Source organism: Mus pahari, chromosome 3 (assembly GCF_900095145.1).
Source record: "Mus pahari chromosome 3, PAHARI_EIJ_v1.1, whole genome shotgun sequence".
Taxonomy (NCBI): Eukaryota; Metazoa; Chordata; class Mammalia; order Rodentia; family Muridae; genus Mus; species Mus pahari.
The window spans coordinates 148,869,377-148,885,660 of NC_034592.1; the positions used below are offsets into that span (position 1 = coordinate 148,869,377).

The 16,284-nt window shown below is 56.0% G+C and overlaps 1 protein-coding gene across 1 annotated transcript in view; it reads right to left on the bottom strand.

Annotated features, from left to right (window-relative positions):
• Prex1 (phosphatidylinositol-3,4,5-trisphosphate dependent Rac exchange factor 1) overlaps positions 1 to 16,284 on the bottom strand; it is a 57,597-nt gene that overhangs the window by 18,996 nt on the left and 22,317 nt on the right. Inside the window, exons 9-20 of the mRNA XM_029536294.1 lie at positions 15,214 to 15,289; positions 11,945 to 12,017; positions 9,385 to 9,527; positions 8,411 to 8,503; positions 7,797 to 7,945; positions 6,099 to 6,184; positions 5,237 to 5,373; positions 4,729 to 4,834; positions 2,793 to 2,980; positions 2,278 to 2,439; positions 1,511 to 1,721; positions 809 to 1,085 (exon numbers count right to left, since the gene is read on the bottom strand). Of these exons, the coding sequence (XP_029392154.1) occupies positions 809 to 1,085; positions 1,511 to 1,721; positions 2,278 to 2,439; positions 2,793 to 2,980; positions 4,729 to 4,834; positions 5,237 to 5,373; positions 6,099 to 6,184; positions 7,797 to 7,945; positions 8,411 to 8,503; positions 9,385 to 9,527; positions 11,945 to 12,017; positions 15,214 to 15,289 (1,701 nt within the window). The remainder of the gene's footprint in view (positions 1 to 808; positions 1,086 to 1,510; positions 1,722 to 2,277; positions 2,440 to 2,792; positions 2,981 to 4,728; positions 4,835 to 5,236; positions 5,374 to 6,098; positions 6,185 to 7,796; positions 7,946 to 8,410; positions 8,504 to 9,384; positions 9,528 to 11,944; positions 12,018 to 15,213; positions 15,290 to 16,284) is intronic.

Genomic DNA, 16,284 nt, shown 5'->3' on the forward strand with positions numbered 1-16,284 from the left:
CCTCCTCCTGACCCTCCTCCTCTACCTCCTCCTGACCTTCCTCCTCTGCCTCCTCCTGTACCTCCTCCTGACCCTCCTCCTCTGCCTCCCCCTGACCCTCCTCCTCTGCCTCCTCCTGCCGCCCTTCCACCTCTTCCTTCTGCCCCTCCTCATCTATGTCCTCCTCTTCTTCTTCCTCCTCCTCCTCCTCTTCTTCCTCCTCTTCCTCCTCCTCCTTTCTCCTCCTCCTCTTCTTCTTCCTTCTCCTCCTCTTCTTCCTCTTCATCCTCCTCCTCCTCCTCTTCCTCCTCCTTTTCCTCCTCGTCCCCCACTTCCTCGTCTTTCTCCTCCTCCTCCTTCTCCTTTTCTTCCCTCCATTCACAGCCTGGATGTTTATTTGCTATATGCTATAAAGAATGCCCTGTCCCTGGCTTTAGCCAAAGTCACCCTAAGGTACTGTTTAACTAAGCTCTGCCTCCCTCTTGAGGCTGAGTCGTGAGTGGAGCTATCTCTGCCCAGAGCTGGCGGCTGCTGTATGCACCACAATGTCCTATGGTGACAGGGACACCTTGTCAGCAGCCCATTTTGCTTCAGTGTTAACACAGAGAATGAATCTCACAGGCTTCAGCCTCATAAGGATACTGCCTACCGGCCTCACTTCCTTAGAGCCAGCTCTCCCTAGAGAATTAGGGACTTCCTGTTGCTGCAGACGCTCCAGGCAGTTGGTAGGGACAGCCCAGGCACGCTGCACAGGACCCGAGGTGTTCAGGATGGCCGCTATGACCAGTGATGTCCAGACAGCAGAGAGGGCCCCGGGGCCAGGCCTCACCTGTTGATCTGGGTGACATACTGCTTCATCTCCTTGAGGGCCACGTCCAGCTTAGTGAAGAGCTGCAAGTATGCGTCCTGGGTCTCACGGTCTTCCTGCTTGAGCAGAAAGCTCAGGCCCCGGTCCTGATGGCTTGGGGCACCACTGGCTGACCCATAGCTGCTGTCATTGAGGCCCTGGCCTTGGGAATCCTCGTCTATAGCAGGTGTGCACTTCCAGGATGGGGCAGCCATGGTGGTGATAAAATGCTGGGTGTAGGCCATGGGGTTCAGGTGGCCTGTAGCAAAGGTGGGGGAGCTTACTCAGAAAAAGGCTCAGACTCACATAGAGGGGACCCTGCCTGAACCTCTGGGCAGGAAAATGCACGCAGTGCATTTGACCTTTTGACATCTCAGAGCACTAGGTCTCCTGAGAAGGCAGCTGCCATTTGTTGAAAACACATTTAACTACTGAGATATTTTCCCCCCCTACCTAGAGTACAGACATGATGGCAGGTGCTCTGGCAGCCATCTTATACCACGAGAGGCATCATGAAGGTGCAAGACTCAAACTAAAGATGGTAATACAGAAAGACGGGAACCTGGGTCCCTGATGACTACACAGCCACCAACCCCACCCTGGACAGTGGCCTTGAGTCATTTCTCTGTTTCCTCATCTGTGAGGCGAGCTCTAACACGAGTTCTGATGGACACACACAGGTACCTTGTTCTGGGTCAAGGCCGATGAGGGAGGGCTTGCGTCCGAAGCGGATGCTGAAGGACCTGCCCACCGAAGGCGTGGTCTTGGGGTAGGACACTTCCATGAGGTTGACGTGACAGTTGGTAGGGCAGAAGTCCAGGCCACACAGCGGGTGGGGCTCCAGTGGTGCCTGCTTGAAGGGGGGGCTGACCCTGCTCTTCAGCTGGGCTGCAAACTTAGAGGGGGAGGGGAGGGGAGGGGACAAGGGAGCATGAGTTGGCTTCAGCAAGGTCCTTGAATACCCTGGAGCCACTCTATAGTCCCGACATTCCCAAATTGGAAGAAAACAACAGTCATGGCTGTGAATGAAGCTATTACCCTGAGTGTCTCTCATAAGGACAGCCTACCAGCAGCTGTGGGGCTGAGAAACCCCGTGGTCTTAGAAACCACGTCTCCTGGCCCTCAGTTATGAGGTTCAGGCACGGTCACTTCCTTATTCTACAATGCTTGGGCAGGGCAGGGCAAGGGACATGAGCAGAACCAGGAGCACCCTGTGAATCCAATTTGACAGCGATGCTAAAGAGAGATCCACAAGGCCATCTGGTCACCGCAGGCAAAGGCCCAGCCTCAGAGGGGAGCTGATCCCTCTGGGGTCTGGGCCAGCACCTGGATACTGCCGTACATGAAGTCCACCTGTGGCCTGCCCTGCGACTGAGCCCATCAGGGTCAGCCTCGCTCAGGGGGAACTTAGCTGAGGTGCTGTAAGCAGAGTGCGGGCATCAAGTACCTACCTCCTGGTAGCAGGCGATCCTCTGGCCGATGCTCTCCAGCTTGGTGTCACAGATGTTATGGAACTCATAGTGGGACATGGTGACAATGGTGCTGCTCATGGCCATGAGCCGCCCACAGTTCTGCACAAAGATGCTGTCGTCCGCAGCAAAGGCCTCAAGGATCTGCAGAAGGGAGGACAACCTCTGAGCGTGTGTCCTGCCGGGACAGAGAGGTCTTACCTGTGGGGAGCCTTTTTACACCATAACACCCTAAGAGATTGGGACTGTGACACACCCATTTTGGAGAAGGGTAAATCGAGGCTAAAAGAACAGTAACTATCTTCCCTGGTCCCGCTGCTGATGAGCATTGGGGTAAGGACCAGAGGCCAGGTCTCCAGGGCAAAGGAAATCAGTACCCCTGACCTTGAGGTAGAGCAGAGCATGTCAGAGTCTGAGGGGGTAGAGCTAGGGTAGGACTGGGTATGGAGCAGGGTGAAGTGGGGCAACTGGGGTCGGGCTAGGGAGTGGGGTGAGACCTTGGCAGCCAGGCGGAAACAGCCTCGGGGCTCTACGATCTTCTCCAGCACGTGACACTTGGCTCCTGCCGTGCTCATGTATTCGTAAACCACGCCATGCTCCAAGTGAACATTGTCCAGCGTCAGGCTGACCACAGCGCTGTCCTCATGCAGGCTCAGCTGGGGACCCAGGGACAGCAGGGGCAGGGCTAGAAGCCAGAGGGGCAAACCACACTGAGAATAGCACTGTGCCCTAGCAGCTAGGCCGCCACCAGCACCCCTGAGTGGGCCATGTCGGGGACACGCCAACAGTCACACAACCAGGGCTTGCAGCTCCACGATCCCACCCACAGGGGAGCCCCTTCTGGATGGAGCTGATCCAAGACCCACTGGAGGCTGACCCCTCTTGCCCACTTCAGTTCCACAGACAGCAGGAAACTGCCAGTCTGGACCCCACTGCTTTCCTAGAAAGGAGGAGACATTCTCTTACATGGATTCAAAGTTGTCAGAGCCACCACGTAGAAAGCCAACCGAGCGGCTGAGAAGTGAGAGGGGCTGGGGTAAGCCAGCCCTGAAGCTTGCCTGACCCTACCCAGATCTCAGTTGGCTGAGCCCACACTTTTCTTGGAGTGGGAATCTCCAGGAAGGAGTATGTACTTAGGGCACGCGGAGTGACCGCTGAGGCGGTGACCTCTGAGGGAAGGGAGGAGAGCAGTGGTCCGGGCAGTGCACACAAGTGTGAAGTCGGAGCAGAAACACATTCATTCAGCCAGATGCAGAGCAGGGGGCATGGAGCAAGGAGGAGGGAGGTGGTGCTGGGAGCCGGGCTGGCCGGGACCCTGGCGTTGAAGGTTGTGGCTATGTCTTCTCCTTCTCCCTGAGCAGGGAGGGGGCCACCAGAAGGCTCTGCTCTCATTCTGTGAGAACACTGGGTAGGACTTGGGGTGGGGACCAACCAGAGAGAGAACGTTGAGCACATGGCTGCAAGAATCTTGGTAAAAAACCAGGTGCAGAACAAACCAGTACCAGTTAAGGTGGCGGGAACTGATCGGACCCTGGTGGTGAAAAACAAATATGGCGAATGGACAGCATGCATGCTGGCGGAATCACGTGGGAGGAAGCAAGGACTAAAGAGGCCTGAGAATCCAGGATAAGGACGGGCCAGAGGCAGGCTCAGGTTAAGTTTCTGATGCTGACCAACAGCCAGCAGAGGAAGTGAGCTGTCTGGTAAGAGGCCAAAGGTGACTCTAGAGGGGACCGTGGTGGGTCGTGATAGAACGGTGGCCTGCAGAAGACACGCACTTCTGATCCCATAAGCCATGAGTCTGTCACACTGTCAGCAGGGGAGAATTTGGGCTGAAACCAAGCAACCAACTCTTGATGAGCCAATGAAAAGTAAATGGGAGGGGCTGGAGAGATGGCTCAGTGGGTAAGAGCACTGACTGATCTTCCAGAGGTCCTGAGTTCAAATCCTAGCACCAGCTCACAACTGTCTATAACTCCAGCATCTGACACCTCCAAAACACCCCCGCCACACACACGGGCAAAACACCAATGCACATGAAATAAAAATAAATAAATTGCTTTAAAAAAATAAGGAAAAGTATCTGAGAACATCACAGGAACCATCCCGGGCAGATGGGGGCAGAGTCACAAGGATAATGAGTTAGGACTTGGGCGAAATGTGCTAGGCCATCAGGCAGCAAGAAAATCAGGAGCCAAGGCATGTGGGGGGCCTAGAAGCTGAAACAGCCAAGTCAGTGCCTGCCTAGAGTCCCAGAAAGAACCACGGCCCAGTGAGAGTCACTACAGTGTGAGCTGCTAAGGATGGACCCTGCTCTGAGCTGTTCACAGCACCAAGGGGGCCAACTGGGATGGACAGAGAGACCTGGGTACAAAGAAGACCAGCCATCACGGTGGCCCCAAACTGAAGCTCCCCCCACTTCCTGTCCCTTACCTGAGTCAGGCTGGTCATCTTCCTGGGGGTCCTCATCAGGGGCACCCTGGCTGGCTCGTGCCAGCTGGGCATCCTCATGGCTGTGGTAGACCCACTGGTAAAGACCCTGCGAAGATCCACTGTCAGAGAATGAGCCAAGACAGGTGGTCCCCTGATCCTGCCCATGAGGCCACCTCTGAAGAGACCTCCAAAATGTCACTCTGGAACTGAGGGACCACTGGCTGACTCTGAAGCAGGGCTTTGACAACACTGAAGTACAAGTTATAACCTCATCTCTCCTGAATCTCCAAAGTCAAGAGAAGGCATGTGGATGGAAGAGTGACTGTAACCTCCACCAGAACCCAGGTCCCCAACCCTGCAAGTGATTTCTATGGTACAGTGCATGCTGAAGTCACAACACTCCCATTTGTAAAAGGGCCCTTCACACCCAGCTCAGCTCAGGGTTCCTAAGGGGCCTGAGGGGCTTCCAAGATGGCACCCAGCCTCCCACCTTCCGCTAAGTGCTTACCAGGGCCTCCTCCCTGTGGTTTCGGAAAGCCTGGAAGTGCTCAAGAACCTCCAGGGCACCATCATTTGCCACGCTGTTGCCGTTGACTTTCAGGATGCATTGGCCCGCACAGAGCCCGGCAGCCACAGCCTCAGAGCCTGGGGGACAGGAGCACTTGAGGCCAGAGCCAGGGTCCAGCTGCCCCTGCCAACAGCTGCATCCAGAGCGTGCCTCCTCCCAGTCACCAACCAGAGAGCTGCCGCTGACAAAGCAGAGGCAGCCGGCCCAACGTGGTATCTCAGACCCCTATCTTGTGGAACCCTGCATGCCTGCATGGTGACGGACTGAAGCCAGGAGGCAGAGAGAGACCAAAGCTACCCTCAGGGCACAAGCTCAGAAAATCCAGGGCACGATGAAGCTGCCCAGCTCAGTCCATCCCTGTCAATTTTACCACAGGTCCCAAGCAGTGGGGCGTGAGCATCTCTAGGCTAACGGACAGGTCTAGAAATGGAAACAAACAGCCAGCTGTCTCTAGCCTAAGATGCACAGGCCTCGAGGACCTGGGCCCATGCAGGTCCCAGTCTCAGGGGACCTCTAACTACCTCTCTGCCCTGTATCTACAACACACCACTTCACCTCTCTGGGCCTTAATGGCATCTCTTCAAAGGGCTCTGGAAGCTTGGGCATGGGGAATGGCTGTCCTTACTAAGAGCTCAGTAGACGTTAGCTCTAGCTGGCCTGCCTCAGGCTCTAGCCAAGGTCTCACACAGCTAGACCATGGCCTTGGTGACACTGGGAAACTATAGACGCTTGCACCGGGCATGCGGCTCTCCATGTCCACTACGCGGCCCCAAGAAGCTCTGTACACCAGACTCCGGCTCACCTCTGCCCACAGCAAAGACACACGGCGGGGCTGTTCCTCGAATCTGGAAGGACAGGGCCTCTGGGTGGTCAGGGACTTTGATGGTCCTAGCAGGCACAGGGGCAGAGACAGGCCATGAGAAAAAGGAGCGTGGGTCCTCAAGGAGTCCCTTCCCGCCAACACTCTGCCCTCTCTCCAAGGCCTCTTGGAAATCAGCGCCGAGAAGAAGAACACTGATAAACACGGTCAATCAACCAGGTCCCCAAAGCATGTGGTAAAGAACCAAAGGCCATCACCCAGGTAGACAGGGGCTGAGAGAGTGGCGGATACCAAGGGGAGGCACAGCTTGGGGGCTCTGGGTGCCAAGGGAAGGTACCAGCCGCAGGGATTGGCAGATGTCGTTCATTTTGAGCTACTAGGCAGCTTTTGTGCTCAGCACACAGCATGGCCCCTTCCATGTCTACCGGGCAGGCAGAGCCACCCTGAGCGCCTGTCCTCAGAGATTAAACCCTGGTGACTTCCGTCTCCGGCATCGAGTAGCGAAGCCTTGCCTGTCACCTTTTCCTTGAATCTCCTGTCCTTACAGAAACAGGTCTAAACCAGCGGTTCTTGAGCTTCCTAACGCTGGGACCCTTTAAAACAGTTCTTATGTTCTGGTGACCCCCCCAACCATAAAATTATTTTCATAGCTACTTCATAACTGTAATTTTGCTACTGTTAAAAATAGTAATATAAATATCTGTGTTTTCTGATGGACTTAAGCAACCCCTGTGAAAGGGTTGTTTGACCCCCCAAAGGGGTCAACGCCCACAGATTGGGAATCATTGAAAACTCTCCACAGCTGGCAGCCAACTTTTGCCTCAAGTACCTGGGAAGCAGGATACCAAATAATTAACCTTAAAATAGGAGTACACCGGAGCCAGAGGTTAAGAGCACCGGCTGCTCTTCCAGAGGTCCTAAGTTCAATTCCCAGCACCCACATGGTGGNTCACAACCATCTTTAATGGGATCCAATGCCCTCTTCTGGCGTGCTGGTGTACATGCAGACAGAACACTCATACACATAAAATAAGTAAATAACAAGTAAAATAAAAGTATGCCCACTGCACCTCTGTCCAGATGTGGCCCACCCTGACCCTGCAAGCTGGGCAGCCGTAGAAGGCACCTGCTTCTGCCTACAGCCCCAGGGAAGCCTTCCTCTCCAGCGGCCACCCACGGGGACTTGCTCATGTCTCCTCTCTCCAACTCTGCTCCACCCCGCTCACGGCCTCTTTCCCTTTGACATGCCATCAACAATGTAACCTCGGGGTCTTTGCAGTGAATGCTTTATCTTTCTAGGGCCCTCGTCCTTCAGAAGTCGTCTCTGAGAGCCATCGCTCCATCCCCAGTGACATCTCTCTGGCCACTGTCTCTCTGCACTGTCTCTCTCCACTGTTTCACGGTCTGTCTGGCTTCCTTCTCTAATCTCAGGTACCTGCTGGCAACCACCAACTCAGCACAGACCTCACACCTGCCCAGTGTATATCTGTCCCCACCCCCCTGACTTCACAAGAATCCATGGAAGGTGGGAACTGTATCCACCCTGATGGGACTGTGTTCCCAAGCCTGAGTTGGTCACCTGCATTTGGGACACCGAATTAGACTAACAAAGGTCACAGGCCCACACAGGAGGCCCAGGCCCAGGGAGACCTGCCAAGTCAGCCTGAGGCTCGCACTCACTCTTTGGCCTTGGTGGCCACCAGGAGGCGGAGCGGGCGGCGGGAGCAGAAGGACTGGTTCAGTATGGTTTCCACCTCAGAGAAAGGGCGCAGGAACACCAGGTCCTCATTGATAGAGTAAATCTTCCTCCCCGCCTGCAGGCCAGCCATCTGGAGGGACAAGCACAGGTGTCACTGGCCTCCTCCCTCTTCACCGAGGAAGCTGGAATGTTCTAGAAGCACCAGGAAGCTGGGCTCTGAGCTGTAAATGAAATCCCAAGGAGGCAAGGGTGGGTGACAGTTCCCTTGGGAAGAAATGGCCAGCGCCAGCCTGTGTGGTGACGGCACAGAGCTCAGTGGGGTGGCCACTTCGTAACCACGGGAATGCGAACAACTGTGAACTGAGATGCCATTTACTGGGGTTTGAGAGACAGAAGAAACCCTGCAGAGAGCCATCCACTTTCCCTGCACATCTCCACGAGCCCAGCAGGTGGCGCCAGTGGAACGTGCCAGGAAGGCAGTCTCATTCCCAGCTGCCCAGCATCTCAGACTTGCCGAGCTGATCCATCCCAAGAGACACGGAGACACCCCCAGCTCGGGTACCACCCCACATGAATGGTCACCGGTGGATCTCACCTCAGCCAGCGAGCCCCTCTGCACAGACTTCACCACCACAGCCTTGTTCTTCTCCTCAAGGTCGAAGCCATAGTCATCCTCCTGCGGCGGGATCTGAAAGCCCAAGAAGCACTTACGGCAACCAGATGGGAACGATGCCACCCTGCTCCCCAAGAACTAGGATCCTGCAGTAGGGGGCCCCAAGTCTACAAGGCTCCTGAGCTGCTCCACATTTACCACTGACTGAAGGAAAGAGTCCACAGCGTGACTGGAAATGTGCTCAGGCTAAAGTAAGAGAACAGAGCGGTGACTTCTGAGAACCTCACAGACGGGTATAGAGCTCCAGGCAACAGGTACAGCGGGTGGGAAGGCCCTGGGGCAGCCCCAGGGAGAGAGACTAGCCTGGCTCAGACAGTGAGGAAAGCATTACCCAGGAAACAAAGATGGAGAGGCAGGAAGAGCTCAGGACAGATGCTGAATCTTACCCAAGTGTGGTGGGTTACACAGGAGGGCTTTAGAGCACCGGAGGGAACTGCCATCCCCAAGATTACCATAGACCAGAGCAGTTAGAGCGGCTATGGACAGACCTCTTCCAGACAACTCGCCATAAGCCCAGTCTAAGAAGTCAGACTCAGTGGGCTGGGATGCCAACCTTGCTGACCTGGCTAGTAAATGTCCCCAACTGCAGACACTCAAGGCTCCTGGATGTGAGCATGACACAAACTCCTGAGAGCTATTTATAGTGCTGGAGGAGGTGACTCAGGAGGCACAGTGAAGCAATGGCTGTGGGGTAGATGAAAGGGCAGGAGCTCCTGCAACCCCAGTGTTTCATGAGGAATATAGTCCTGGCTAGCACAGTGACATGGCTTTTCTGTCCCAAGACTCATGCTCAGAGCTGCATGCCCTGCTCTGGCCACTGTCTGAAGCTGCCCAGCTCCAAGGCCACAGGAGAGTCAGGGAAGAGAGGCAGAGCAGCCCTACTGTGCTCCTCCTACCAGTAGCCGCTTTGCCAGGATGTTCTCCACCAGCCTGAAGTCATTGCGAAGCTGTTTGTTCTTGCTGCTGGTCCCCTCCATCTCCTCATCAGCATGGAAGCGGAAGTACTGGGACTCATCCTTGAATTCGCTCTTCTCCAGAACTGCAAGCCACAGACACACAGCCGTGGTCAGATGGCAGCGGTTCGGCTGCCTTGGCCAACTGGTAGCCACAGGCTAGAAGCAGCTCCCAGACGAGCATTGTAAGGGAGCAGAATTGCGAGCCAACGCTAACATGTGTGAACTCCACACAGCAGCCTTGGCTCTCTGACTCCTTTAAAAACCTGACATGCTTGGTGGGTTCGGTGCCTGCCGTACGAGCAGTAAGGCCTGCGTTTGGATCCACAGCGCCGATATAAATGCCCAGTAAAGCACATGACTCTAACCCCAGCGCTGGGGAGACAGAGACCAACACATCTTCAGAGCTTGCTGGCCAGCGATCGACCCAGTTGGGAGGGCTCTGGGTTCAGATAGAGATCCTGTCTCAAGCCAGGCAGTGGTGGCGCATGCCTTTAATCCCAGCACTCAGGAGGCAGAGGCAGGCGGATTTCTGAGTTCAAGGTCAGCCTGGTCTATAAAGTGAGTTCCAGGACAGCCAGGGCTACACAGAGAAACCCTGTCTCAGAAAAGAGAGAGAGAGAGAGAGAGAGAGAGAGAGAGAGAGAGAGAGAGAGAGAGATCCTGTCTTAAAAACCACAGTGGAAAGTGGCTGAGAAAATCCAGCCAGTGTCCTCCTCTGGCCTCCACATGAAGGGGGAGTGCATGGGGGAGTGCAGCCACATGTTACACACACATACACACATACACACACACCAAGAAATCTTGAAAAACAAGAAAGAAAAAGCAAAGGAAGGAAGGAAAGAGAAAAGGTCCATCAAAGCCCAGAGTTAGCAGCCTGTGAGGGCCTGCGTGTGAGAAGAGAGCCAGTCCAGATTCCTCCAGACCCCACTCTGCTCAAAGGGGGTGGGGGGGCAGTATTCTTCCTCCTGCAGGGGAACTACCTGTGTGTGAGTGTATAACTGGGCAACCCCTACTCCAGCTCTGGAACAAACATGTGTGCAAATTTCTGCTTTCCTCAGAGCAGGGCGCGCCAGGATCCCAGCACCCTGCTAATTTAGCCTCCATTGTAAACATGGGATTAGGAGACTCCAGAGCTGGAGGAAGAGTCACCATGCTGTCTTCGAGCAGTGATGTCCAAGGAGACACAGAGGGACACGCTCCAGTCACCGGCCCAGCCAGGTGAGGCCCGCCTCCCCTCCCAGCCAAGGCTGCTAGCCCAGCTTCGAGAGGTGCACACAGACCGGGGTTCAAACCCCTCCATCTGACACTTCAACCTTTTGCACTTTGGTTTTCCCTTCTAGTAGACAACCGAGAGGCTGGCCAAGGTCCCAGGACGGCAGTGGCAAGCCTCCTCCGTGTCCCTGTCTGCCTAAGTCCCTCCCAGGAGACACCCTGGACGCTGAGCCTCAGTTCAGACGTGGCAGAAGGTGCTGTCCTGCCTCCTCCACTCTGTGCCGACACTGCCCTTTGCCACAGCCAAAGCCCAACGTTTGGTCCTTTCCTATTTTAGCAGATATTTGAGTTTGTGGTAGGGTGTGGGGGCTGTACAGCCTGCAATTTCTCCCCTGAAGGGCCCTGAGGGCATCAGGCTGCTCAAGTACCCCTCCTTGTGTAGTCTCCCCAGATGGCTGCCTTCCGGGAACAAGGCTGAGTGGACCACAATTATCCTCACCCACAAATGAGAGGCTCCTGCCGAGGACGGGCGGCAGGGCCAGCACCACTGGAGGGGGCAAGCGGCTTCTGGGAAGGAGACAGGCCCATGGGTGGCCAAGCCTGGTCCCTTCAGCTGAGGAAATGAACAGTAGAGGGGACAAGGCAGCCAGGTGTCCGGAGCAAACAGAGAAATTGAAGCCACAGGAGAGCTAAGCCTACAGGGAGCAGAGAGCTGAGCCATGGACACAGACAGGCAAATCGCCCTCAGAATGCCATGGCTCCTGGGACAGTTTTCCTAAATAAAGTTTTATTGGCACCTAGCCACACCCCTTTTGTTCCAGTGTTGTGGCAGCTGCTTGGCCCTTTGCAGAGCAAGTTCACTAAACCTAAGTTAGAACAAAGCTCACACTTCTGCAGCCCTGTACCTGTATCCAAGTTTCAGCATTCGGACCATGGCTCATCAGCATACACAAGATGTGTCGTGTCTGTCTGACACACAAGGGAGGACCACCATGCACACACGCCAGACCCCGAGCCCTAAGCCCCCGCTGCGTTTACCCCGCTGTGCTACGATATGGCACCATGGTGGGCACACAGTGGCCACCCACAGGGAGGAGTCAGAGTTTCCCAAAGGGAAAGCTCAGTTTCTCTGAGAGACAGACCAACAAAGGTAATGGGGGTGGGGCATGGGAGGACACCAGGCCACCTGGGAGCAGGGAAGACCAAAGCATACGCCTGAGACACCGTGTATGCAAAGCCAGCTCTTGGCTCTCGAGGCCCTAAGCAAAGCTCGAGGCCCTGCACTTACCATGGTGCATGAAACCGTTGTTGCACAGGCCCACACCAAGCGCCACGGCCTCCTCCCGTGTCTGGCAGTCTCCCTGAAATGGAACAGAAGAGGCTGCTCTGAGGGGAGCCAACACTGCATCGTTTAAGATGGGCTACCATCGGGAAACACAAGTATGAGGGCAGAGATTTGTCATCCTGTGTACCAAGGTCCCAGAACTGTTAGGGACCATTCCTGATAAACTTCTAACAAGGGAGTTTTTATTAGATGATGCTGGTTGCCTAGTAACAGCCCTTTCCTGATCCCTCCCCATTAAGGAAACTCCCCTCAATTTCACGACCTCCCTGGCAGTTAAGGTGGACAATGAGACACAACAAAACCCTCCAGGAGTAAGGGCACTGTGGCAAACCTCCTGCGCCCACAGGAGGGCGACTCCCTGCCTGGAACTAAGGTGTGATGCCTGGTGCTTCTGCAATCACAATGTGACCTCAGGGTAAAACACTGTAATGGTGGCAGAGTAGAAAAACACAGAGAGGGGGAATCCTCAAAGACCTCATGAGGCGGCCCTGGTTGTTCTGGGCCACCAACCTTGTGCTGCTCTCACGAGAGACACAAATCCCAAATTTCTCTGGCTCTGTACGTCTGTAGACCATGTCCTCTGATGTTGGAAATGAAGTCCACAGTACTTGAGAAGTCTGCAGGAGCTTTTGCAAACCTCAGGAAAGGGGATGCCACTGTCCCTTCCACCAGGGACAAAGCCACATGAGGAGGTGACAGTGAGGCTGACGATGGCCTGACAGGCCACCAAGCCACCAACTATCCCAAAGGCCACCCTGGTTCCACAGGTCTGGACATGTGGCCTCTGGTCCAGTCATCTTTCACTTAGGCCTTTCTGTCTTTATGACGTGTCAGCAGAACTAGGGACCAGGCTGACCTCGAGGGATGGGGACCAGAGCTGACGTCTGGTGTCTGCTCTCTGGCTGCAGGGCTCCCGCCTCCTCCCCTGCCAAAGCAGCCTGTCTGTGTTGCTTGCAACCTAAGTCATCTGCAGCTCAGACGAGCTTTACCTTTGAAATCCCCCCACGCTCCGCCACTTGGAGGACAGGTGTAGGCCACCACAACCGTCCTGGAACTTCAAAATCGCCCCACTAGCCAGGTAGAGGGAGGCAGGACCTCAGGGTGGGAGCCGGGCTGGCAGACTCAGTCCCAGCTGCTGACTGGATCGAGGACTGTGACCAGGGGCACCTCGCGACAGCTCGGGCCAGGCTCCTAGGCTTCCAGACACACAGGCAGCCAGCCCTGCACACAACTGTGACAGTCCAGAAGGGGAAAGGCTGCCATAGCCAGCCAGGCCTGGCCCTCTTTCTGGAGGGTGGAGGAGGGTACTCCCAGCCAAAGAGACATGATTGCTTTTCCAGTGGCCGTGAGGGCCAGGTGTAGGGACTCTCGCAGGGGCTGTGGGGTGAGCTGAGGACTTTAGAGAGGGACTAAGGGATCCTCAGCGCTCCAAGCATTACTAGGTGAGGGTCACAAGGAAAACAAACAACTCCTAAGGGACCCTAGGCCAGAGGCAGGGGAATGGCAAGACTGGAGCTGGGACAGAAGAGGCAACAGGGCGGGACACTCCACACATCCAGAGCAGCTGCCTCTAGCCACAGAGCTGGGAGGTAGTGACAGCCAGCCTCTGGAGTCTACTTGGTTTGCAAAGAGCTCAGAACCGGCCTAGCCTGTCTCTTCTATCCCCAGAGGCAGGGGCCAAGGAGGCTCCTGAGGACACAAGGCAAGCCCAGGTCACGGTGACAGACCTGAGTGCCCCAGGGGAGGACAAGTGGGGGGGGGATGGGAGCAGTGTGGACAGTGCTCTTTAACTCCTCTCTGGCTGCTTCAGTTTCTCATTCAAAAAGTCATGGTGTCCCCCACAAGTCCCCGGGGAGGGAAGTGTGCACAGCCCCGCCTGACACAAAGGGGCACAGGAAAGCCACCACCATCTTGCTTCCTGACTTCCTGGGGGACCAGTGGGAGCACATGGGGAGAGTGTGAGTGACCGAAGGCCACACACGACATGGGATCCCTCTGCTCACCATGTCTACCGTGCTCCGTGCCTCCACTGACTGACTCCTTGTCGGCAGGGGAAACTGAGGCACAGGCAGGAGGGCTGACTCAGGCTTCCCGATGAATGACCAGGAGGCTTTCTAAGCTGGCCTTTTCCAGCCACCACATCACGGACAGGAAAACCGAGATTCCAAGGGGGGAGTCAGTCACTGGCCCCAGGCTGCGGTTCTGACGCAATGTATTTATATGCAGCCCCTCCCTGCATGGTTCATACGGCCTATCCTCCCCATGACTCATGTGCCCAGGCTCTCAGCAGCACCATCTGCTGGGCCCTGGTAGCTGTTGCAAAGGGTTCTTGGGGTACCCCAACTGTCCATCTTCTCCGCCCCAGTTGCTGGTGCTGGCCCTGGGGTGCAGGAGGCAGCGAGGAGGAAGGCCAGCACGCGTGTCATCTCTGTTCACCATCATCCCACAGCTGGGTTGTTATCAAGGTGGCACAGCACTCCCTACCTGGCCCTGCACTCTGAACAAGTCACATGACCTAAGCCCCAGGCTTCCATCTGTAACACTGGGATGGCCGCCAAGCCACCCCAGCTTGTCCCGAGGGTCATATAAGACGACACGCCATGATCTGAGATCTCACAACGGCAAGGCTGGCTGGTTCCTCTAAGCCGAGATACATCTGACCTTCAGAGTCTCAACTCATCACCCAAGCATGTATGCCTTACTCCAAGCACCCAGGGGTAGATCCTGAGACACTCAGTGTCCCTCTCAACACACCTGGTCTCTTCCATACAGACCGGCTTAAGCATTGACGTGGGGCTCACCCAACAGATGACATCTACCGAGAAAACCACTTGGCCAGGAGAGACCGTGAGGCATCCCCTCCCTTGACGTTTCACGAAATGAAAAGGCTCGGCTCTCCCTGCCTTTGACTGTGGTTACATTCGGGTGCAATGCCCGGAGCTGTGGCTGCCCCGGCGTGACTGTGAAGCAACCAGTTAGAAGGCTACACAGCAGAACGGCAGAAAGGGAGAAGGCTGGGTCTGAAACGGAGCATCAGGAACACCCAAGGATGCCACACTACGCGACAGAAAGCTGTCGCACAGGGGCAGCTACCGCACATGCCCTCTCTGTGGGGCTCCCTGTGTGATCACACTGTAGACACAGAAAGCAGAAAGGAGCTGTCCCCAGCTATGCTGCTGTCCCCAGCTAGGGTCTGGGCCACGCGTGCTCACCTGTGCCAGTAGCCAGTCTACCAGCTTGCTCCCGGGGACCACAGACTTGTAGGTCTTCAGGTGGTAATCACGGTCCCTGGGGAAGAGGTGGACAATGAATGGCATTGGAGGGAGTGAGGAGCATGTCCGATTCTGGAGCCTGTTCCAGACGGAAGAACCGCAACAGACAGGGTAAAGAGGCTGATCCACTCCCAACTTAGGGGTCAGCGGCCCCGCCAGCAGCAGATGGGGAAGCCGTAGGCTGCAGACACTCTCTTGCCCAGGGGACCGCTCTGTGCAATCATGCCTCCTGAGGCAGCTTTGCCTGCATGTACAGAAGGTTTGTCTTTGGGTGGAGTGCCACACTGGGGACCGTGGGCATCCCACAGAGCCGCATGTCCCCACAGCAAGGACCTCTCCAGGTGTCCACAGCAAAGGAGCCCTGAGTCTTTAAGGAGGGGTGAGCATGGCTCCCACACCTTCTGCCTTCTTTTGGTGCTGACATACATGTTTCAAAGACACAGAGTTGAACTGCAGGCTGGGCCCTGAGCACAGGGCAAAGCCCAAGGCTGGAGGGTGCGGGGGGGGGGGGGTTGTCCCAGTGAGGTATGCACTCCACCCTGCTGGCCTAAGGGGTGTGGGACCTGAACAGCCAAACTGAGTTCTACAGCCCTGGGTGGAGCTGCTGAAGGATGTTCAGGATTGGGCGTGGTCAGTTGTGAGAACTTGTCTCACCTAAGCAAGGACCCTAGGCATATCCCTGCCACCACCTAAAAAAGAAAAAAGTCATACCAGCAGGCTGGAAGGCCCAGGGAAGGTCACTAGGAAACAGGCAGAGGCCAGAGGGGCCCAGGAGGAGGCTGGGCGCAGGCAGAGGCCAGAAGGGCCCAGGAGGAGGCTGGGCACAGGCAGAGGCCATAGGGGCCCAGGAGGAGGCTGGGCACAGACAGAGGCCAGAAGGGCCCAGGAGGAGGCTGGGCACAGGCAGAGGCCATAGGGGCCCAGGAGGAGGCTGGGCACAGACAGAGGCCATAGGAGCCCAGGAGGAGGCTGGGCGCAGGCAGAGGCCAGAAGGGCCCAGGAGGAGGCTGG